We start from the raw sequence: 24,556 nt of genomic DNA on the forward strand, positions 1-24,556 counted from the left end.
TTGGTCTGGCCCTGCCAAGGCATTAGGGGTAAATTAATTAAATGTTTGACCAAATATAGTAGGCTAATTTTTAAGGTGATCATTTTTTATGGCCTGAGAATGAGGTTATAAATATCCAAAAGGCCCTTGGCAGAAAAAAGGTTCCCCACCCCTGGAAACCTTGTGGAAATACATTGTTGATACATTACCTACTTGCAAAATACAATTCATATATAAAGATAGACTACTTTTTCCTACTTTGCAATTTCTAAAATAGTTCTAATGCAATGTAGCATAGAAAATGCAACCCTCTGACTTGTAACCCTCCCACCAAATTGCAATAAAAGGCAAGTAAAATGTGCCTTTAACATCCAGGCTAAAATTTTCACCCCTAAAATACTCTCCTGTATGATGAGCCTTCGGAAAACAAACTACTGCCTGTAAATCAAAAGTGCTTCATTGGAAAAAAAGAATGTTAAAAAGAGAGAAACCACTTCAATGTAAACAAATGGGCAGGTGCCATTCAAACCAAGAAATATACAACATGGTGGCTAGTGTTTATTGGCCAATAGCAAGAAGCTCCATCTACCTATGGGCTGACAAACTATGCCTGCTAGCTTATAAAGTCAGAGCTCAAATGAGGACTAGGGTGGCAGATTAAACCTACATACTTCATTTCATTTCTCCCTATAGGTCTATTAACGTTCGAATAAAGAAGAAAAACAATAGGGAGACCATGAAAGGAGATGACAGAAGAAAACATGGTGACCTAGGAAGCAGACTGCTGAGGGAACTCCCTTGGCCTCCAGATAGCAACGGGGAAAGCTGAGACCCAGCCCGTTTTACACCACACACTCCTCACTGGCACACTAGCTGACAGTGCCAGGTGCCCCTAGAACCAAGGATAAGATGTGCAGGGTAGGGCTAAAATAAAGGTTAGTGAGAAAGACGTGTTAAGATGCTAGTTCCCTAGATGCATCCCCCAAGTCCACACCATAGTGCAACCATACTGTATCCTAAGTGGGCAGATATTTGGAGACTTAATCTCTAGAGAGGAAAGAAATCAAAACAGGAAATAAGTAAATATATGCATAATGAATCCAGAAACCACCAATATAGCACTAGCATTCAGACCCTTACCCATCTGACCAGCCCCAAAGAAAAGGACTAAAGACATTGACAGTAGGGGTTCCCCAACACGGAGCCCACCCAGTTCTTCCAGCAGGGGAGTTCAAGCACGACAAGCCTTCATGTTTCCAAAACCTCCTATCAGCTTTTTAGTTTTATTCATGAGCCAGGACCTGAGAAGTTTCTAATAAGGAAGATAGTGATAAAAGCAAACAAATGGCTAAAACCAACTTGGAGAAACAAAACCAACACAAGGAGAAAAATAACTATAAATATAAACAATAAAGTTGAGATAAAACTTCTTAGAAAGGAGATAAAAAGACAGATGGAAAATGGGGGGTGAAGGGTGCTAAACAGGAATGTTCAGAAGGTCTGATATTTGGATAATAGAATTTTTAGAGAGGGAGAAGAAAGAAAATAATTGCAAAAAATTCACTAATGAAATAAGTCAAGAATTTCCCAGAACTGAAGGACATGAGTCGCCAGATTTTAAGAGGCTCCTGTGTGTCTGGCACAATAAATTAAAATAGACCCACACCAAGGAACATCACTGAAATTTCAGAGCATAAGACACAATTTCTATAAGCTTTAGAGAGGGAGAAAAAAAAAAAGATTACATCAGGCTCTGGATTTATATGTGTGTGTGTGTGTGTGTGTGTGTGTGTGTGTATTAATCCTCATCTGAGGACATTTTCCCACTGATTTTTAGAGAGAGTGGAAGGGAGGGGGAGAGATAGAGAAACATCGAGGTGAGAGACACATTGATTGGTTGTCTCTCACACATGCCCTGACCAGGCTGGGGATTGAGCCCTGCAACTGAGGTACGTGACCTTGACCAGAATCAAACCCAGGATCTTTCAGTCAATGGGCCAGTGCTCTATCCTCTGAGCCAAACTGGCTAAGGCTGGCTTTGAATTTTTTTTTTTAACAGCAATACTGGAAGAAGACAACAGAGTACAGGTAATGTCTTCAAAATTTTAAGGAAAAAATATCTGCAATTTAGAATCCTGTATCCACCAAACTGTCAACTGAGATAATTTTCAGATGTGCCAATTACTATTTATCTCCCACACACTTTTCTCAGCTTTCTGGAGGATGTCACTCCAACAAAATTAAAAAATAAATTTTTTTAAAAAAGACTCATAGAGCTCGACCGGTGGTTAAGTGTCAACCCATGAACCAGGTCACTGGTTGGATTCCCAGTCAGGGCACATGCCCGGGTTGTGGGCTTCTTCCCCAGTATGGGGGGGTGCAGAAGGGAGCCAATTGATGTTTCTCTCTCTCTATCCCTCTCCTTTCCTCTCTCTCTAAATTCAATAAAAACATATTTTTAAAAAATAGACTTATAGGAATATAGGGAGAAAAGACGCAAGAAAGGAGAGCGGTAAAAGAAATACTAGGAATGTCAGCTGTGAGCATTGTGACCCAGGAGGCAGACATAGAGGCCTCTCAGTGCCAAGTCTCACTGCAATTACATCAACAGACTGCCTCAGCCCAGGGTCTTTTCTGCACTTATCCCATCTGACTAAACCTAGTGAAGTACCAGGTGTACTGGTTCATAATGGCGGATTTTGTAATCAAAGAAAACACAATAATTTCAAGAGAAACATCAAAAGTGCTTTATTCAAAGTAATGTCCATCGCTAGCTACACATTTCCCCATCTTTCAGGTAATTTGTGGCTACTGTCCCAATAGAACTTTTCTTGTTTTGATGCAAACCATTCAGAGACCCAATTTTCCAATTCTTCGTATGTTTTGAAGTGCTGCTCAGAAAGTGCGTGTGCCACCGATCGGAACAGGTGGTAATCTGAAGGAGCGAGGTCTGGTGAATATGGCGGGTGGGTTAATACTTCCCAGGCAAGATCTTTTAACGTGTCTTTAACTGGTTTTGAAGTGTGTGATGGTGCGTCATCATGAAGCAAAACTACTTTGCCGTGTCTTCTGGCACATTCTAGTAGTTTCACGATCAAAGCATCTTTCAAATGGATTACAGTGGGGCCTTGACTTACAAGTTTAATTCATCCGAGATCGAGCTCGTTAAGGAGCTCGTTAACTCAAATTACTCAATGCAAAAAATTGGCCGAGAGACAGCTGGTATCTCAAATAACTCGTTAGTCGAGACACTCGTAAGTCAAGGCCCCACTGTATTTGTTGTGGGTAGCGATCAGTATTAACGGTTTCACCTGGTTTTAGAAGCTCATAATACACCACACCTTCCTGATCCACCAAACGCAGAGCATTGTCTTCTTTCCGAAGCGATTTGGCCTTGCAGTCGATATTGATGGTTGACCTGGATCAACCCATGATTTTGTGCATTTAGGATTCTCAAAATAAATCCACTTTCATCGCTAGTTACAATTAGATGCAAAAGACTTTCTTTTGTGCCGTTGAAGCATCATTTTACTGATGACTTTTTGGTTTTTCATTTTCTTTCGTTCAGTTGATGTGGCACCCATTTTCCTTCCTTTAACATCTTTCCCATTGCTTGTTAAACAATCAGAAATTATTTGATGAGCAACGTTTAATCTTTCTGCGAGTTGTTTTTTCAAAATAAAGTAATGAATTATAACTTCCCACAAATGCTTTTTTTGGCACGAAATTCAACATTTTTAAAAAATATATTTTTATTGATTTCAGAGAGGAAGGGAGAGATAGAAACATCACTGGTGAGAGAGAATCACTGATGGCTGCCTCCTGCATGCCCCTACTGGGCGTCGAGCCCACAACCTTTGCATGCGCCCTTGACTGGAATCGAACCTGGGACCCTTTGGTCCGCAGGCTGATGCTCTATCCACTGCACCAAACCAGCCAGGGCTCAACATTTTTAAGTGTAAAAATATCTATGATGTTAACACCTTCAGCAAATTTGACATGAAGTTTTGAAGCTTGTTGTCAATACAACAAAATAGCATACATATCAAATCGCATATATATCAACATATGTGTAACTCCATTATTTGAAAAAAATTCACATTACTAACCGGTACACCTGGTATATCTGTTCTCCTCTCCATGCCCTGGTGAACTGATCAGCTCACACTTATTTTAAACCAGCCCACTCCCACGAGCTGTGCTGTGATCTATTCCAGAGACCTGGAGGGAAGCCACCGTGAGCTTACACACCGAACACAGACCCTCTCTCTGGCAGACATCAGGTGCCCTGTCAGATGTCCCAACTGTGCTAGACCGTTTTCCAGGAGTCACTCCCCCCAAACTGCCTTCTATAAATTATCCGAGAAGCTAAAACCAAACTATGACCAGGAGACTGTTTATCTTCTGAAAGCCTTGATCTAGATGTGACGAGGCCCTTTTCTTACACAGTGAGGCTTCGGTTTACTACTCACCTTTCTAAAACTAAACAATGTTTTATTCAGAGAGATATATGGTAAAACTAAAGAAAAGACAGATTAAGGGGGAGGAGGGAAGAAAAAGAAGGATTAACATAGAAACCAAGACAATGGTTATTTGTCGATGATGAGGAAAGAAAAGAAAGTACATTGGAGAAGAGCAGATAGGGGCTTTTCTAGATATGGCAGGTTCCTTTTTTTTTTTTTTTTTGGTGTTTTGTTGTTAACCCTCACCTGAGGAAATTTTTCCATTGATTTTTAGGGAGAGTGGAGGGGGAGAGACAGAGAGAGAAAAAAACATCCATGTGAGAGAGACATCGATTGGTTGCCTCCTACACATGCCCCGACCGGGGCTGGGAATGGAGCCTGCAACTGAAGTATGTGCCCTTGACCGGAATCGAACCCAACTATCCACTGAGCCAAACCAGCTAGAGCTGGCAGTTCCTATTTTCAACTTGGGTGCTAAGCACACAGACTTGTATTGTTTTATTATTATTTAAATGATGTTTATACATTTTATAAAGTCTTATGATTTATTAAACATACATTCACAGCATAGCCTTGCAAGAACTTCCTTCCTTTTCAGACAAAGCAACGTTTCTTTATTGATATATCTGTATCTAAAGAATATCCAACCGCCACCCCCCAAAGCCTTGATTACAACTCACTGCTACCTGATTATTATATACTAGAGGCCTGGTGTACAGATTCGTGCACTGGTGGGGTCCCTCGGCCTGGCCTGTGGGGATCGGGCTGAAACCAGCTCTCTGACATCCCCTAAGGGGTTCTGGATTACAAGAGGGCGTGGGTCAGGCTGGGGGGAGGGGGCCCACCAGTGCATGATTGGGGCCAGGGAGGGACCAAGGGAGTTGGCCAGCCGGGGAGGGACTGCAGGGTTCCAGGATGTGTCCACCCATCTAGCCCAGTCCCAATCTGCTGGAAACCAGCAGCAAGCTAACCTACCGGAGTGTCTGCCCTCTGGTGGTCAGTGCATGTCATAGAGACTGGTCGGATGGTTGAATGAACAGTCGGACACTTAGCATATTAGGCTTTTATTATATAGGATGTGTTGACCCATTCACATTAGTGCAATGTGAATATTCAGGAGACCAAGGCAAAGTTCATAGGACAAGAGACTCTGAAGTTTTTAGTCCTCTTCTGTGTATCACAGTAACATTTTGGTAAATTAGAAAAGAAAAAAACAATTCACTATTTACCCAGCCAATATCTATTTGTGGTGACATTTGAGACTATCCTGTTTACATTTTTCCAAAACAGTGTTGAAACTGCTTATTTTGGGTGGGGAGAGTATGGGGGCTGGTAGCAAATCGAAATACAAAGTAAAGGTAAGAAGGAGAAAATCAACCCAGAAATAAAGAATGCAAGATTGAGAAGATCTACTTAATTCAACCTACAAAGATAACCTTAATGGATGTGGCTGAAAATATGGAATGCCAGCTTTGGACTTCTGAACGGAATCCAAGTCAGAACATACAAGCCATACAAAATCCTAGGAACCTGGTAGGGAACATTCCATTTCTGTTCTCTACCCTGTTTCGGTCAGTGGTGTGACCGTCTCTCCGTCGGCGTTAGGTGTTCCCCAGCAAGGCTGGTCATAGATTTAGCAGTGGATCGCTGCATCAGTGTTTTCTGATCTCTCTGCCATCACGGCACTCACGTAGCTGCTGCTACTTGTCTGGCACCCTGGCTCCTGCCAGGTCTCCCCGAGACAGCCAACCTCTCTGCACATCAACAGCCCACCTGCTCCTTCCTGGAACGTGAGGGATGGTTGGTCTGCATAATACAATAGCAAAGGGAGGTTTCGTCTACAGGAAGCCCCTGGAAAAGGACTTCTGGAGTGTAAGGCGAGCTGAACTTCAAAAATGGCAGAGACTGACAATAAAACGATTTCCCCCCCCTAATTTCTTCTGCTATACCATCCTCTCTATTGTTGAAGATGTGCAACCAATGGAAACAATCTGGTGAGTGTTATTATAAAATGTTTGAAACTCACATGCAATAAAATGGAAAAACAAAACAAAAAAACAAGAACAGCCCAAGGGTCATCATCAAGTTTTCTGTTTTATTTAAGATTTTAGTTTTAATTCTGAAGAAAGAGGTACATTTTCTTGGTTTTAGTTTTAGCGTCAGGTTATAACCAGGTTTCTGTTTTCTTTTCTCCTGTCTTTTCAATACTGCACACATGTCCAAAACTACAGGGTTAAGTAAAAGCTGCAGGCAGGGAGGTTGGAGATTTGCTCCTGTGGTGATCAGATGGCCCCAGAGCAGTGCTATCTCAGTGCCCTAGTCAGGTGAATTCAAGGTCAAAGAAAAAAAGATTCCGACAGATGAGAAAGACTGAAGAAATCACTTATATTTCAGCTCTTACGTTATACATAGGTATTAAATCTGTGAATACTCTTTTTCTTTAAAACATTTGAATTTAAATATAAAGCCCCAAATTTTTTTCTCCTTAAAAAAAATCATTTCTCCCCTCCTTATAAACTCTTAGCAACTGTCCAGTTACTACTACAGATCAATTTGTCTTTCCATCAACTTCCAATAAATTCTTTTGCTTAACAACACAATCAAGTCCATTCCATCAATTTGCCAAAAGAATTCAAAATAAAATAAAAGTTTAAAAAGCATTTCCCTGCAATAGTGATAAGCTGAATACAAGATGGCTGCCAGGACCACGCTTTCCATCATGCGTTTAGCAATCTCATTTCTATTAACCCGGTTTTCAAACTTCTGCGGTTGACAGTGCATTTACTTGACCTTTTCTATAGATTAATCGTCATTTTCTGCTAAGCAGATTATGTCATTATTATGCGAAACAGACAAACAGTAATTTTCTAAGTATCGAGACTGCCCTTTGATTTTTTTTTTCTTCCGTAGAAAGGCATTTTTAGGAAACATTCAACAGTGTCATTCAAATGCTGGATCAACAGAAACTTTTACAATTAAAACAAAAGATGGTCATGACCCTGTGATCGCATTGCATCTGGGGATAGGGAGAAAAAAAATTGATCGGGAACTGGATTCTTCAGAACTTAAGAGATGAGAAGGGAGCTGTGGGTGAGCCGAGGGAGAAAACAGGGTGGGACAAATCCTGCATTTTCTAATGGTGTCTCCTCGTTCCCTAGTGGCGGTCCAGTGTCGAACTCTGTAGTAAATCTGTGGGGGTTTTGCTAGGGGGTCTGAAGGCTGTCTGAAAGCCTGGGGGTGGGGAGTGGAAGCTGGAAGGATTTGAAGGAGGGTAGGGGTTCCAACTGGCTCTGTGCAGGGGGATCTGTGTGCTGAAGGGGGCGCTGTGGTGGGCTTGTGACGGAGCGGCGCTGGGGCCGTCCATCTCTGTGAGGGCCTGAAGGGATTTTAGCCAGTGTGGAGGATTGTCGTCTTGAAGAGAGTCTAAACTGTTTCCTGAAGAGGCTGGAATACCTAAGGAGAGAAAAGAAAACAAGAGGGAAAATGGTGAGTCTGTGCACAAAGAATAGGAAATTCGTCAAACAACAACAAAAAACGTTTAAGGTGATTAGTTCCATTCCTACCCGCGCCCCCCAAAAAGGAGAAAATTACAATTTTTAACTCCTGCCAAGTAAATCTTTTAAAGCGTACATTCCTTTTATCCTCCACCCACAACGACCATGATTTATTGTCAGGGAAACCCGTGCCTCCTCTTCCACTACACACTGTCCCGCACTGTTAGAGGCAGAGCTGCAGAAACGAGTCCCCCAAATTGCATGACGTTATTTCCCAATTGTGCTTCTCCTCTATTCGGAATCCGTAAAGAAGATAGCCTTATAATAAAGAGCTTTATTTTTAAAAAGTGGAGTATGTTCCTTTAAGAGGGCAAGTCAGATCCTTATTGTACTCGGAGGCCTAAAACATACACACATGCTGCAGACGTTAGCACCTACTTACACCAAAAGAAGCCACCTAGGCACCAAGCGCCTTGTTACACAGCTAGGCCAGCGGAGTTAGCGAGACTGCGCCCCTGAGAACCAAACAAGCCACCGCGCGTGTGGCTTTGTGGAAAGCAGCTTCTGGTGAAGGGACTTGTTTTAGTTTAGTCTGTGCGAAAAACCAAACCGATGGCAGTCAGTGGAGCTGAAGGAGCGAGAAAGTTACCTGTGATGATGGCTGGGTCTGTCCAGCTGCCAGGGCTGTCCCAACTCAGGCTGTCGGTGGTGGCAGTGGTGGACGGTGGTGCACTGTGGTTGGCGCTGGAGGGGGAGGAGGAATTGGGCAGTCCACCAAAGTTGATGTTAATGTTGGGTAGAAGTGCCCTGAGCCCGTCCTGCCATTCCTTCATATTTAAACTCTCTACAGAACTGCTGTTTTCTGGGAGATTTACCAACAAAAAATGAAAGATAAAAAAAAAATAAAAAGCTGACGTTAGAAACAGATGTGGTTCTTTAGTGGTTAAGCGGGAGAAGAATTATTCTTTCTCTATGGAGCATATAAAATGGGTTGACCTAACCACTATAGAAAGCAGTCTGGTGATTCCTCAAAAAATTAAGAATAGAGTTTCAATATGACCCAGTAACCCCTCTCTTGGGCATATACCCGAAAAACTCGAAAACATGTATTCACAAAGATATATGCACCCCTATGTTCATGGCAGCATCATTCATCGTGACCAAGACATAGAAATAACCAAAGTGCCCTGCAATATGGGACTGGATAAAGAAGATGTGGTACATATGCGCAACGGAATACTACTCAGCCATAAGAAAGGATGTAATACTGCCATTTGCAACAACATGGACGGACTTTGAGAATATTATTCTAAAAGAAATGTCTGTGAGAAAAAGCTAAGAACCGTATGATTTCACTCATATGTGGGATATAAAACTGAAACTCATGAGCACAAACAGCAGCGTGGTGGTTGCTAGAGGAAAGGGGGTGGAATGAGAAGGGGGTCCTTAATATATGGTGGCAGGAGAAGATTTGACTTGGGTAGTGGGCACACTGTGCAATATATAGATCTTGCAACACAGAAACCCATGCCTGAAACCTATATGATCATGTTGACCAATGCCACCCAAATAAATTTAATATAAAATAAAATATAACAAAATAGGTTGTCCTAGCAAGATAAACTTGGTTAGGATTTTGCTCGTGAGCTCACAGCCCCTAAAACACGTTAGGAAAAACTTGCCCAAGGATCAGGAGAGGGAGCTTCCTGTCCTTACAGCCGCGTCCCCATTCTGCGCTTGTAAATCAATAATCCAGTTTAAAGTCTTTATGCGCCAGAGCACAATTTAGTTCCAGCTATGCTCTGAAGTTTGTTAGCGAGGCATTTAGCCAGCTGAGCTGATCTATTCTATTAAAAAAAGGAAGCCTGCAAAGTTCAATCTATGAGCTTATTTCTGAGCCCGTTAAAAGGAATAAAAATAATTCTATGACGAATAATCATAAGGCAATAGAAAAAGAAAAAGTAATTAAGTTCTTCCTGATTATAAAACTGGTAATGCGTCTCAGAGGAGAAAGGCAGTAATAATTAGGCTTTTAAATTTGAGAGTGTTTTTCCATTAGTCACAAAGACCAAAGAGGCAGGGGCTAAGCTACCTTTCCGATGGAGTAATTTTCAGCACAGTCTGCCTACCCCGCTCCAAGAGTTCTACCAATCATTTAAAACACCAGTCCTGGAGTCCTATAATTCTCACAGAATCAAGTATGTTAAGACACTGTCAATGTAAAAGGCTTTTTATAAATTGTAACCAACGATCTACCACCATCCAGAATCCACACAGTATAACTAACTGGTTGGGGGGAAAGGGTAAACTATTGCTTAGAATAATTGTTTGAAAATAGGAGTGTAGGTCAAACTACCATCTGCGGGTTTTGAAAAGAGCCTAGAGAATTATTTTTGGTCCTATAGAATTGATTAGCAACTCCCATGAATGATGATGATGATGATGATGATGATGATGATGATGATGTAACAGGCTCAGTCTATGCTATTTGGTGAATTCAGAATTTTGTTTTGCACCAATCACTGATCTATGCCAAATTCATGTTTCAGCAAGTGAATAATTTAATCTTATTTTAAAAAGACAAAAACCTATAACCAAACCCAATAAAAGTCATCTCTGAATTTACTAAGGTGAAGAAAAGGCAATCTACACCATGTAGACATGTCAATAGAAGGGAAAATAAATTCTTTCAACCTACAGCCATTTCACAATCAATGCAATTTCCTAAAGCTCACCCTTCTATTTACATCCTACTACACATTTTCATTGTGTTTTATAACTTATAAGGCACTCTCATAGTCAGCCATTTCATTTGGTCCTCTTGTTGTGAAGTAGGCAGAGCAGGAGGAATACTTTTCACTTAATGGGTAAAGGAATAGACTTCAGAGTAATTTGCCCAAGGTCACAAGAGGCCTCAGACTGTACCTGAGTTGTGTTTTAAATAACACCAACTCTCTTGTATAGACCATTAATTGACTTTTTAATGGGTCAACTATTTAAGGGTAAAACCCAGGGGCCTATGAAACCCATGATTTAAAGGAAGCAAAAAGAAACACAGCAGCGTTATAATATGTCCGTTAGCCATGATAAATAGGATACAGCAATATTTTGGCTGAAAGAACCAACTGGACTTCGCAGGAGGTTGGGGGAAATTCTACTCAACAACACAGTCATCAATATGCTCTAAGCTCTCACTGCATGAGACACTAACACGATCACACTGATAAGGTCCTAGAATGCCCTCAATTACAGGAAGGCTTGGTGGCTATGGTACATTCAACCTCTAAAGCAGTCATATCATCACACTGAATAAGTTAAGAGTTTCAATGATCCAGAAACTGAACTTGAGAAAACTAGGAAAACCTCCTAGGAGGGAAATAAATCCCCCTGGTAAAGAAAGATGATGTATAACTCTGTGGGAAATTTTTGAAGAAGATGAATGGCCTTGACTAGGTAGGCAGAGTCAATAAGAAGCTACGCAAGATGATTTGAGCCTTTCTCTTCCACTAAGTAGGGAAGAAAGTAAATACCCATAACGCCCCAAGACGTATTTTCTCCTTACTTTTGCTTTACATTTAGTGAGAACTGGAACCAAGGATAAGAAACCTTTCATTTTGCATCAACAGAATAACACTACATTTATATAAACTTTATTTGAAAATTAGTATTACAATGAAGTCAAAAGGCATTTGTTAGGGGATATTTGGGAACTGTAAATTTCCCCTAAATTTTATTGTGAACTTAAAACTGCTCTAAAATTTCAAGTCTATTTTTAAAAAAGATCATTGTTTCTCTGCTGTTAATAAAATCAAGCAGGTGTATGTCAGTCAAAAAAATTCACATATGGCCCATGATATAGGAACAGTGAGAAACTTAGATCCTCTCAGGTGAACTATGATTATAAGACTTTGGAAAATAAATTAGCTAGTCTATCACTTGTACAATCTTGCCAAAAAATGACAGGCACGTGCCCTAAACTGCTTGGGAGCCTACAGCATGGGTGCGTGGTTTATAGAGAAGCTGCAAGTGTCACGGGAAAGTGACTCATGTTCAGCTCTTGGAATAGGACCGCTGTCCCAAGTGCTTTAGAAGAAGAAAAAGAAGTTTCCTCACTGTTTTCTCCACTTTGTGCCAAGTCTTGGCACAAAGAAAGGGCGAGAGAAAGGAAATCAACCAACTCTTAACACCATCAAAATAGCTCCTCTCGGTCCAGTGCGCTTGAAATCACCTCCTTTACCTGCTCCCTGCATCTGACCCAAGTTCATTTTAGCTTCTAGGACTTCAGTTAATTCCATTCCTTAAAACACAAAAATCAGGATTTATCAACCATGGCACCACTGACATTTTGGACTATATAATTAACTCTTTGTTGTAGGGGCTGTTCCAGGCATTGTAGGATGTTTAGCAGCATTCCTGGTGTCTCTACCCACTAGATGCCAGTAGCACACAGGCACACGCACACACCCCCACATCCACACCCGGGCTTTGACAACACCAAATGTCTCCACAGACTGCCAATGACTCCTGGGGGACAAAATCGTTACTGGCTGAGAACTGCTGACACAAAGAAAGATTCCTTTGTTTCTGGGGCTCTAAGTGATCCCACTCGAATACAATTTCTCTTTCAAACAGCACCAGGACTTTGACCACTAGACTCAACTTGATGCAACTTCATTTCCCATTATTTGTTTAGGACTTCACACTGAGGTACAATTCAGTATGTACAAGTCAGTGGGTCTAATGGAGAGACTCTGGGCTGAAAACTGCAGAGGTATTTTAGAAGGCCGTTCCACACGAATTATTAATATCACTTTGGGCATGAAAGTCATTCTGTTAATGTCTGAGGACCCTACTGCATAAGCAGAAATAACACCTGCCTTACTCTCTCAGAAAGATAAAGAGAAGGGAAAGAAATGTGAAGCCCATTTATTATCTGATCAATCTCTAACAATTCTTTCTCTAGTGCTCAATACTGAACAGACAGTAAATTTTCCAAAAAGCCAAGGCACAAGAGTCTGCTCCCTGAAAGGGATGACACCCAGCACGCCACGGAAGTCCTGTGTAGTCAGTCTATGTAATAAGGCTTCTCGTCACCAGAGTATTGCAAAGACAAGTAAGATATGAGAAAGCACTTGAAACTTTCCACAAGAAAGGCTAGACAAGACCAAGCAACTTGATGAAAATCAAGTTACTAAGCATACTTTATATTAAAATGAGTGATTTCATTTTTAAAGTAATTAGTAGTAGTATAATTCATTAGGGAAGGATTGCATATTTTAAAAGGACTGCTAATATGTTTAAATGTTTTGTGATGTCAAAAACTAATTTTAATTTATCATTTTCAAATATGTACAGCAACACACTGGTTTTGGTTCTAAATCATGTGAGGGCACGAGAGCGGGTCCAGTTGTTTGTAGTTTTATTTTTCTGCATAGAGCTTAAAGTACTTTCAAGATGCTACATACCACTCTCTCACATATAAGTATGTAAGAAGTGTCAGTGTACTTTCAGTTTACTTGGCTTAGCACACCTTTTATTAAAGAAAAAACTATGGTAAGTCTTCAACAAATTGATTGTCACACACCAAGATGACAAATCTAGTTTTTAGCAACAACAAAACTTATTATAACATGAATAAGTTAAGACTGCCAAGATAAAGCAACTATTTTCTAAAAGTGCGCAAGGACAAAGCACTTAAATCATGAATCCTTTTCTCACGGAGCTTAACATCTTGACAGTGAGACAATGCAAATACCAGAAAAGTTCAACAATTACAATCTGAAAAACCATCCGAGAAAATGTCTAGGGCTGTACATTTTTAATGAATACTATTAAAACTTTAGTAAAAAGAGACGCCACTTAGGCACTCGCATGAGAATGTGCTGGTGGGTGAAGAACAGTAGCCATCATTCATTCATGGAGTTGTTTAGTTACTACATATACCCCTACGCCTGAAAAACCCGTAAGTTGAAACTACCTTTGGTATTTTTATTCAACACTAGACTAGTTCAACTACTTACTAGGAGGCATAGTGGTTGCATTTTCAGAAGGATCCAGGACACAGCCTGTGTCAGACACTGTGCCCTTCTCTAACACACCCCCTCACCTCTTCCTGCTATATACTATTTCCTATCAATTTTGGGTTAGAGACATCTTCACCAGTAAATGATTTTAAGAAAGCATAAGCTACCTTCTCAAAAGTCAACAACATATCTCTAGCAACTCAAATATAAACAAACTACGCTTGTCCTATATGTCAAACTAAACTTTATAGAGCACACAAACCCTCTATTGGAGAACTTAAAAGTTTTTATGACACAGATATGTTGTACACAAAAAATTAGTTCAATTTAACTAAAATTTGCAGGGGAAGTGAATACTATGTGAATGAATTCTTTAAAACAGGCTTATAAAATCAGATTATGAAAAAAATGTTATTCTACTTAACATTTCTCCACTCAAATTTCTAGGATTATGTTGCAAGTGCATATCATCTAGGATTATACAGCAAGTAGACTACTAGTGCAGAGCAAATTTGCTTAAGAGTTTAACAGATCTGAAAATAGTGATTATTATACTAAGTGAAAAATTCTTAGAACTCAAATAAAAGAAAGTTCTGAGAACAGAAGAACTGAACAAAGTAATAAAAAGAACAGTAAAATTTATTCTCACTAGAAGGAAGCAGAAAAGATATAAACAAGAAAAGAGACTGTACGGATCAGCTACATATGATCTGTACTTTCTAGACTGTCTCTACTTTCTGCCCTTTTCCTTGTCTAAAATGCTTTCCCAATCTCTTCAACGAATTTTTACTCAATCTTCCAAAAGTCTAAGTCTTTTCTCTTCCACTCAGATCCTGAACCACACTCATTTGGCTGCTAACTGTGCTGTGACAGCTATAGTATGGTTTACACGGACTTGGAACTCATCTCTTCTCCCTCGCAACTGAAAGCTCTGTGAGGAGACATTCTGTACATTCTTCAGCATGTCACTCAGCATCTCAGAAATTGACATGCTTCAAGACATCTGCTAAATCTGCTGAAGCAAAGGTCCAACTTGAGGAGCTGAAAAATCACTTTGCCCAAAAAGCCTGTTTAGCTCACATCTCTATAATGCCGCGAATCAAATGGGGGTGTCTCCAAAGAGATGCAAATCTTTTTGAAAGCAGCAATCAGTTACATTTTAGGAACCAAAAAGCTTCTCTGCATGTAAACCGAAGGAAAATAACTAATAAGTATGTTTTCCAATATGCTTGAGATGTCAAAACACAAGCAATACAATTAAAAATCTAACACACCAAGATTATTTAAATGTTTTTTTTAAAAAGGTACCCTTTTGATTTCAGACAGGAAGGGAGAGGGAATGAGACACAGAAACATCAATAATGACAGTATCATTTATCAGCTGCCTCTAGCCCGCCCCACACTGGGGATCGAGCCTGCAATCGGGCGTGTGCCCTGACCAGGAATCAAATCGTGACCTCCTGGGTCATAGGTCGATGCTCAACCACTGAGCCACACCAGCTGGGCTAAAAAATATATTCTAATATTATGTATACAGGATAGTAAGTAAACCTACAAACTACATTCTATCATTTTCCTACTCTAGACACTGTTCATTGACTCACCATGCACTTAATGAACTGGATTACTTTAGTACCCACAATCCCATAAGCCAAGTATCAGCTTCATTTTACAAATGAGGAGACCAAGTGGCTCTGGTAGTTTAAAGACTTTGCCCTAAGTTATACAGTTTAAAAGTGTCAAAGTCAGTAACTAAACCCAGTCTGACTCCAAAGCTTTTCTTCTCACCACCAAGCACATTACCAACCAGTCCTTGTGCTGGCAGGACTCCCAGAGGAGGGGAGGACAGATACGTTTAACTAACTACACTACGTGATGATAAATGCTATTCCGGTATGAAGGGGCATAAAGAAAAGGTGAACAATTCTGCCACCTTACATGCAGGATAAATGGTGAGTGCAGAAGCTCAGAGGACGGGAAGCTGAAATGGATGAGGGAAAGGTGATTCCACACAGAAGAGAGGGCAGCAGAAGATGCTAATCACAAAATATAATAGGAACATTTCAAAATATAAGTAGATGTGTTTTGGACATTGTGTACTTTTCTAGAATGTTCCTACAGGGATCCAGAGTTCTGTTTGGGGGGGAGAATCAGATCAACTACCAGGAACCAAGAAAACATCTAGATGTTTGTTTATGAAGGATCTAAGAAAGCAGAATCTTCTTTTAAAAAAAAAGGGAGAGGGGAGACTTATGAAAAATGTCCCTATAAAAAGCTATATAAAGAATGAGGAAAAGGAAAATTTTAAAGAATATTTTTGATTGATTTCAGAGAGATAGAAATATCAATGATGAGAGGGAATCATCGATGGGCTGCCTCCTGCATGCCCCACACTGGGGATCAAGCCCGCAAACCGGGCATGTGCCCCAACTGGGAATTGAACCACCATCTCCTGGTTCATAGGTCGACACTCAACCACTGAACCACGCTGGCCGGGAGTAAACTTAAAATTTAATGAAAAGATAAATACCTTCTTAGAAGCATTATAATGTGGATAAGATGGAACCTGAACCAGACAGAATATACAAGCAACAGAGCTCAAGGATGGGAACGTATACAATCTGAAGGTGGAAGCATGGAGCGCATTTGAGTGAGCACAAAACTGAGCACTGCCTATGAGCACAGCCTGGTGAGCACACCAGGATGACCGGGAGCTCACTGTCCAGGAGCGGAAACACAGGTCACCAGGACATGATTTCACCAAATCAAATTACAAAACTGCAGACACACAAAGGGTGCCAACCACCCAACATCTCTGAGATCTAAATGTGCTAGAATAAAATAAACCTGGTAAAATTAACTTCCTAATCACCTCATTTTCCCAAAGTGAAAACAAGGAGGGAAACTTTTATTCTGGGCTTGTGACCAATGAAGAACTGGTTGCCTAATGTAAACAGAAGCCCTAAAAGTATATGAGATAATTTTAGGATTTACAGAAGCAAAGACTGAATAACTAGACTTGAGTTCTTGGATGGCTACTTTTGAAATTGCCACAGTGAATTGCAATCACCTGTTAACAAGTTAGGGAAGAGGGGCAGGGGGTTGGGGGGAGGGAGGAGGGAGAAAGAAACATCACTCGGTTGCTTCCCAAAGTGCACGGACCGGGATCGAAACCACAACCTTTTGGTGCATGGGACAATGCTCCAACTAACCGAGTCACCCAGCCAGGGCAACATAGTTTTTTCGGCTAGACTGTGAGCTCCTCCAGGAAAGGAGCCTTGGTTTAATTCTCTTTGTATATAGTGAACAGTTCCTGAGCAGAACCTAAAGAGGTATTTATGTTTCCTAAATAAATAGCCCTAAACATTTGCTTCTAGTTTTGTTTTTTTTTAGACAACAGCTTTCCAAAAATGGTAAAAAAGAAAAAAAAAAAAAGAAAAGAAAAGAAAGAAATAGGCCAGGGTGGTCCCACGGTTGTAGAGAGCAGTGCTTCAGAGCACAGAAAGTGCTAAAATATGACAGTCTGACTATGCAATAATTAATTCTAGTAAAGAAAACTAGCTGGGGAGAAACATAAAGCAAGCAGTTTTTGAACAGGGAGAATCTCATGGGATTAGATTTGAAAAACTTAGAAAAGATGGATGGAGGTATATAACCTACCTGTATAAGAGTATCATAATCCTTGAGGATTAAAATCAGAATCCATAATGACTGAAGCTTGTGGAAAATGCTGAAGGCAAGAAAAAGCTAAATTTGAGTAGCAGAAAATTAGAGAAAGTCGACACTCAGCCTGATATCACAATGTTAAGCCCCGAGAGAAGACCCAGCTATTTGGTTCCATCTTCATTTTGCTTCCCTCCATCTTCTTTATAAAAGAGCACACAACCCTCAAACCAGAAAGGACTGATTAAGCAATGTACAGAAGAGAACTGTCAGTAGAGATGCAAAATACTAAAAAAAAACACCTCAACTGAAATGAGTTTAAACACTCTAGGTGCAAAGTGAATTCTACCCCAAGGTATTAATTAATCCTCAGATGTGACCACAAAACCATTGTTGAGAAGTGCCAGAAAAGGAGGGAATGGCAGCCTCCAGAAGCTGTATGCTTGTAATTAGTTCTTGGGGAATTCTGAAGCAGATTAGGAGCTGGATGATTTCTTTAGAAATTAATAATGAAATAATAGGTTTAAGCAAGCATTGCTCTATGGCTTGTATTTGGAGGTATTTTCCATGGGAAATATGTAACATTCTGGCTAGAACCTCGGTTCCCTTCTAACGGAAATACACAGGAAGTTAAACTTCAATTTTGAAGTGGAATAAGTAGTCACGGAGACAGGTTCTATTGACAATAGTTTCCCACTGGAAATGTCCTCCTTCTATATCCCAGGGTCCATTTCCTCTCCTCTTCTGTTGCATGCCCAAACCCAAAGGCTTTGCAGCAAGCTCCATTCCCATCCCACTGACACGTAAATTCCATAAAGCAAAGAACAGAGTGATCAATGAGAGCCAAAATGCAATTCCATGAAGAACCAATCTTATCAAAGTAATTTATTCTTTGGGTAGATTTCCTAGGATGTCACAAATATATCTTGAATTCAACAGTTTTTGGTAAGTTTTGTGATGGTAACCTTTGGGATAAGATGGTAAAGTATAGCATGGATAACAGTGTTTAAATGGATTTGCACACACAGTATCAGCCTAAAAGTTTCTGAACTACTGCTTGGCATATCTTTTGACTCCATGCTTTTAATTATCATTAGTATCATTTATAATCACATCGTTCTTTCACAAGACAAATTTGTAAGACGATGATATACAAACAGGATACACCCTTAACTACACCAAACCCAAACACATAAAAATTAAGATATACATTCAGATTTTTAAAAATGCATTAGGAAAGCACAGGATGGAAGAATCCAACTAGTCATGTGTATGAAAAAAGGTCTAGCCTGTAAGACCTTAATAGGTTTATAATATTTAATACGACAACTGGGTAATGGAACTTTTAAAAAGGTAATGTTAAGACCATATAAATAGATGTACAATGTCTAAATTAGCAATTGTTAGACATTGGGCAAATCACAAATGATAAACACCAGGGGCCTCCATTTCTTACTTACAAAATGGGGATAATACCTACCCCACAAAATATTTTTATAGAAGAACTCTGTAAATTGAAAGGGATATATAAGTTAGTAATAATGATTTTACTTATAAAGTAGATCTTATTATCTGATCTCATTTGGACTACTGAAATGTGAGCTTCATATTTTATGAAAAGTATTAATTATCAAGTGAAAACGTGTGTAGAGAAATGAATTTCAGAGAGAACTAGAAACATGTTAAGTGTCTAATGGTTGAAAGAATTAAGAATGTTTCATCTACATCTAGAAGTTACAAGTTGGAACTGCTTTCACATATTTAACCAGAAGTATAAATGGAAAAAAAGATTGTTTTAATCAAGAGAAAAAAATTATTTAACAATTACAAGTTACCCTAAAGAACTTCCTGTTATTAAGAAGTATAGATTGGTACTTAAAAAATAGTCCCGGGTACTTAAAAAATAGTACAACATAGGGAATATAATCAATAATATTGTGCCTTAGCCGGTTTGGCTCAATGGACAGAGGGTTGGTCTGCGGACTGAAGGGGCCTAGGTTCGATTCTGATCAAGGGTGCATGCCCAGGCTGTGGGCTCAATCCCCAGTAGGGGGCGTGCAGGAGGCAGCCGATCAATGATTCTCTCTCATCATTGATGTTTCTCTCTCCCACTCCCTTCCTCTCTGAAATCAATAAACATATATATTATTAATAATAATATTGTAATAACTTTGTATGGTGCCAGATGGGTACTGGAATATCAGGAGAAATACTTTGTAATGTATGATTATCTAATCATTATGCTATACACCTGAAAGTGATACAAAATAATATAGAATGTAAATTGTAATTAAGGGAAAAAAAAAAAAGACTAGCCCTACTTAGGAAAGTATTAAGCTCCAAAACAGCTCATTACTACCCATAAAGAGTTCTGAAAGAAAAGGTATTTTATAGAGACTTTCTGAATTGTGGGTATATGTCTAAGGGGAAGATGTATATATATTTATCTATCTGTACACATGTGTATACAGATAGACACATGGGGTATGGGAAAAGTAGTTTTGCAGTTGTATGTGAAAGAGTTTATTCTTGTATTACTTTTTCCATATAAACATACACACACACATATAGAGAGTTTGTGAATATCATAAATGAGAAACTGAGGTTAAGAAAACTGTTAGTAGGTAAATTTTTTTTTTAAGTTTGTGCAGGGCGAGTGTTGGGCTGGTCTTGGGGAAATAAGGAAAGATCAAGAGTTTCCAGAGTTCAAAGTTAATGAAAACAGAATAAAATGATCATGGAGTAGTGAGGGGAATCCTCACACTGAATGCCACAGTACAAGTTATAACTCATGTCCAAATGAATCTGATTATGTTTCCAAAAGTCCAGATGTAACACAAAGCAGATCCAGGCCTCCAGAAGCAAACATACACTAACATCACTCTCTCAACCATTAGTGTTCATTCCATGGACATTTATTGAATGTCTACTCCATCATATTCTCTGGAGCCTGATGCCATCATATTATACAGCAGTATCATGCTGTTCTTTGTTTTCATATTTCTTTAGTGGATCACTGAAAGTTGGCCGTTTTGAACAAGTCAGTGATAGCTTTTGATTATTTAGCGCCAATAAAATATTTTTTGGGGGGTGAGTTCCTCTTTAGGCTTGCATTCAGACTAAAGAATTTTTCTTCCTATGCAGCAAATCCTCTGTGGTTATGTGTCTAGTGAAATTCCCAAGATTTTTGATGTTCACAATTTCCCAAGTTTTCTCAGTTATTAGAAACACCAAACCCAGTTTTTTATTCCATTTGACCACACAGCTCACTTTTATTTCAACAGTGAAGATCAGTCAGTCTTATCTTTTTCTGAAAGATAGCTCCTATCAAAGTCACAAAATCCCCCTGAAAGAAAACTAAAATTATCCATGCTCTAAAACATGATTTTAATTGACAAATTCTTCATAATCCAGCTATAAATTTCATTTTTATAAAGTATCTTTTGGGTATTAAAACAATTAATTTGCTTTATTTCTTAATTTTAGAAAAAAACTATTTCAGGAAATAAAGTAACTTCCTCATTATTTTATACTAAACCAAATGAAACAGATATGGGTATAGTCATGGTGAGGGACATTTCCAACTTAACAGACCAACCATGTATCTTTAAGAGTTCTCTGTCACTGTACTATTTACCCAAACCAAGAGATAGTTGTTAGTTTTGAGACTGTTTTGTGTAGATTTAACTTTCAAAACAAGCATTTATGATTTGACATTTAATTATTTTATCTATGTATAATTTTTTTTAAAAGACTATTTTATTTTTCTCCTCCTTACAATTTATTCACATACTAGGCAAAATAAAAACTTTTTGCTTCCAATTTTCAAATGATGTATTGATTTTAAAAGAATGTGTATTAATAAGAATTCGTCCTTTCAAGACTCTGATGAACTCAAAGACTTGTATGTTCACCACCAGTCTACCAGGAGCCTCAGTTTAAAAATCATTTATATTTATTTAAGTGTTCATTCTTAGCTGTGATTTATTACAGTTGAATTTGAAAAAGATTTTTAACAGAATCAGTTATCAGTGTTGAATCTTACTGTGCAGGAAGAAAAGACGGAAGGTCAGATGAATACATTCTCAAATATAAATTAGGAACTACAGCCCTGGCCGGTTTGGCTCACTGGAGAGAGCATCGGCCTGCGGACTGAAGGGTCCCAGGCTCGATTCCGGTCAAGGGCATGTACTTTGATTGCAGGCACATCCCCAGTAGGGGGTGTGCAGGAGGCAGCTGATCGATGCTTCTCTCTCATCGATGTTTCTAACTCTCTATCCCTCTCCCTTCCTCTCTGTAAAAAATCAATAAAATATATTTTTTTTAAAAATTAGGAACTACAATTCTTAGTGCACTATATGCCAGAGCTTAGTACTGAACTAGAACTAACATTTTTGTGGAAAAAAATTACATTAGAAAAATTACACATATTTGTAAAACATGGAATTTTAGTCATATTGCTAGAAGTATTAAGTGATTTTTCAAAGAGCTGGAATAACTTAGGTGAGGAAAGTAAATGATAGTTTTACAGTATCAAAAATCTATCAATTTGACATTTAACAGTACATGGTTCTTACTCAATCTACTCAAAAACCCAGCCTATGCTTTCTGTTGTTGTTTTGATTTTTTTTAAAAAAGGGAGAGAAAATAATAAGATCATATAAAATAAAAGCCAGTCTGGAAATAGTTAAAAGGTAGGAGACTGGTTACTGGGAAGATAACTGATCATAGAGACTAAGCCACCTGATAGGGACAGAGTTTTCTCCTTTGAAAAGGGAAATTTGGGCCTGTCAGGGAATCATACAGGTGGTATACCTTAAGGTCTAGTTGAGCCCGGCTGGGTGGCTAAGTTGGAATGATAGCCCATACACCAAAAGGGTTGTGGGTCTGATTCCTAGTCAGGGCACAAAGAGTTGTGGGGTTTGATCTCTGGGTGGAGAGCATACATGAGGCAACTAATCAATGTTTCTCTCTCTCTCCCTTCCTCTCTCTCTAAAAATTCAATAAACATATCCTTGGGTGAGGATTAAAAAAAATCTATGAAAAAGATCTAGTCAAGACCACTCTTCCTAATTGTGGTAAGTTACATGGAGAAAGAAACCATTTCTTCTTTGTTCAAAGGGGAAAATATAACTGGATAGAGAGGTGAGCACACAGAATGGACTCAGGATGGTCAAGAATCAAAACCTGAAAGCATGTTATAAAACAAAGGATGCATAGCTGTGTGTATTTATTTAGAGATTGTATAAGATCTTTGCTTATTTTGATAACAGGCTTCATTCTAGTCACCATTTAAAATACAGGTGAGGTCTTGGGAGTTTACACCTAGCAACGTTAACTACACTAAAATTCAAGCAAGGTATGTTTAGGGAAGACTACCATTAGTCAATAGTGAATGTCAACAATTTAGGAGTAAAAAGAAACATAACTGGTACCAAATCTTACCCTAAATGGGAGTGAGGGGATAGGGCATATAACAGTAATCCATTATCATATAATAAAAACGTAAGTGGAATAAAATATGTAGACCAACACTTAGCTTAAAGCCAATAAGAAACTTTCCTACTTAGTTGAAGTCATAACCCAGGACTTCCTTTACCTTTAGCTGGATACTCAATTTGTAGATGTAATAAAGAAAATAAACAGCTTCAGGGTGTCAGTCTTCTTGCAAATGTCAACATGTAAAATGACAATGTTTAAAAACATCCCAGCAATGTTCCAGGTCACTAAGTTCTGCTCGTCGACACATGACTTCAGTATGCAATGCAAGACTGTTGGCAGAGCGTAAATACTAGTCCGGTCCTTGGGATAAGATCTCGCCATATTAGGTAACAGCACTAGGCTATACAAGTTGATGGCAGTCGGCTTTCTTGCATTTCTTCTTGGACATGGTGATGATATTATCATTAAAATCCTTGTGGAGCTTTCCTTTTGTTTCATTATGCTGAAAATTACTTTCTTGATTTAAAAAAAAATCATCAGATATGCTATCATTTTACATGGTGTAGCATAAAGAAGCTCTTCAAATATGAATCTGAGATCACACCTTTAGTGTGGGTACAGTACGTCTTGGTGCCATTAATATAAGCTTTTTTATTAGGTCATGCATTTTAGTCTTTAAACACTCTTTGGCACTGTTGAAAAATCCTGGGTAAATTTAATTCCATCCATTTTTCTATTTTAGCTCTGACATTGCTAATTATTTTAAGTCTACATTAAGAGTACTGCAAGTTTACATTTGCCACCCACTAAAGTCACTCCAAAATCACTGGGCCTCATTTCACACAAGGCTGTTTTGACAACTTACAGGATCTGTGATAATAGCTGCCACCAGATGGGACACTTTGAAAGCCTACAATTCACTATTTGCACTGATATTCACAGTTGAAAGCCCTTGACCTGCAAGAACTACTATAATAATCCAACTGTAAGACACAACAAAGTTTAGAGAAAGGATATGTTCTGTTGGAAGTTATTTTTTCTCCTTGACTTACACATATGAAAGCAAATTCAGATGGTTAAGGCTAAAAGAACTTTACATTGTTATTATAATGTGATTATGGGCAAGTCACAATCCTTCTGGAGTCTTGTTTATTATAATTACTTGGTCTTTCAAAGGAGGATTATTGAAAATTATGTTGCATACTATGAAATTTCATGATTCTAACACAAATCTTTTTTTCTTATTAACCTTTCCTTTGGGTTTCCCAAAGAGTGTGACATGCCTATTCTTAGTAGTGAGAGTGAAATTTGATGAGAAAAAGCTATGAAAATATTTGTTCAGAAAAAACATGACCAGGGATAAGGTGACACCAGTATTATAACCTTATTGCATTTAAATAGGGTCTTTATTTCTTTCAAAAATTACTTAGAGAAAGACAGAATATAAATATAGCATTATCTGGAACATATAATTTAATCAGAATACAGCAGG

The 24,556-nt window shown here is 38.9% G+C and overlaps 1 protein-coding gene across 7 annotated transcripts in view; it reads right to left on the reverse strand.

Moving 5' to 3' along the window:
- Nucleotides 1-6,517: 6,517 nt before the first annotated feature.
- The window catches only part of CNOT4 (CCR4-NOT transcription complex subunit 4), a 162,312-nt gene continuing 144,273 nt past the window's right edge, over nt 6,518-24,556 (reverse strand). For 4 of the 7 annotated variants that reach the window (XM_006756698.2, XM_015559418.1, XM_015559419.1 and 1 more), the window contains exons 11-12: nt 8,586-8,798; nt 6,518-7,895 (exon numbers count right to left, since the gene is read on the reverse strand). In XM_006756698.2, coding sequence (XP_006756761.1) covers nt 7,597-7,895; nt 8,586-8,798 — 512 coding nt within the window. In that variant the 3' untranslated portion in view covers nt 6,518-7,596. The remainder of the gene's footprint in view (nt 7,896-8,585; nt 8,799-24,556) is intronic. The other 3 variants (XM_006756699.2, XM_015559421.1, XM_015559420.1) reach the window with 1 other exon arrangement.

Source organism: Myotis davidii, unplaced genomic scaffold, assembly GCF_000327345.1.
Source record: "Myotis davidii unplaced genomic scaffold, ASM32734v1 scaffold214, whole genome shotgun sequence".
NCBI lineage: Eukaryota > Metazoa > Chordata > Mammalia > Chiroptera > Vespertilionidae > Myotis > Myotis davidii.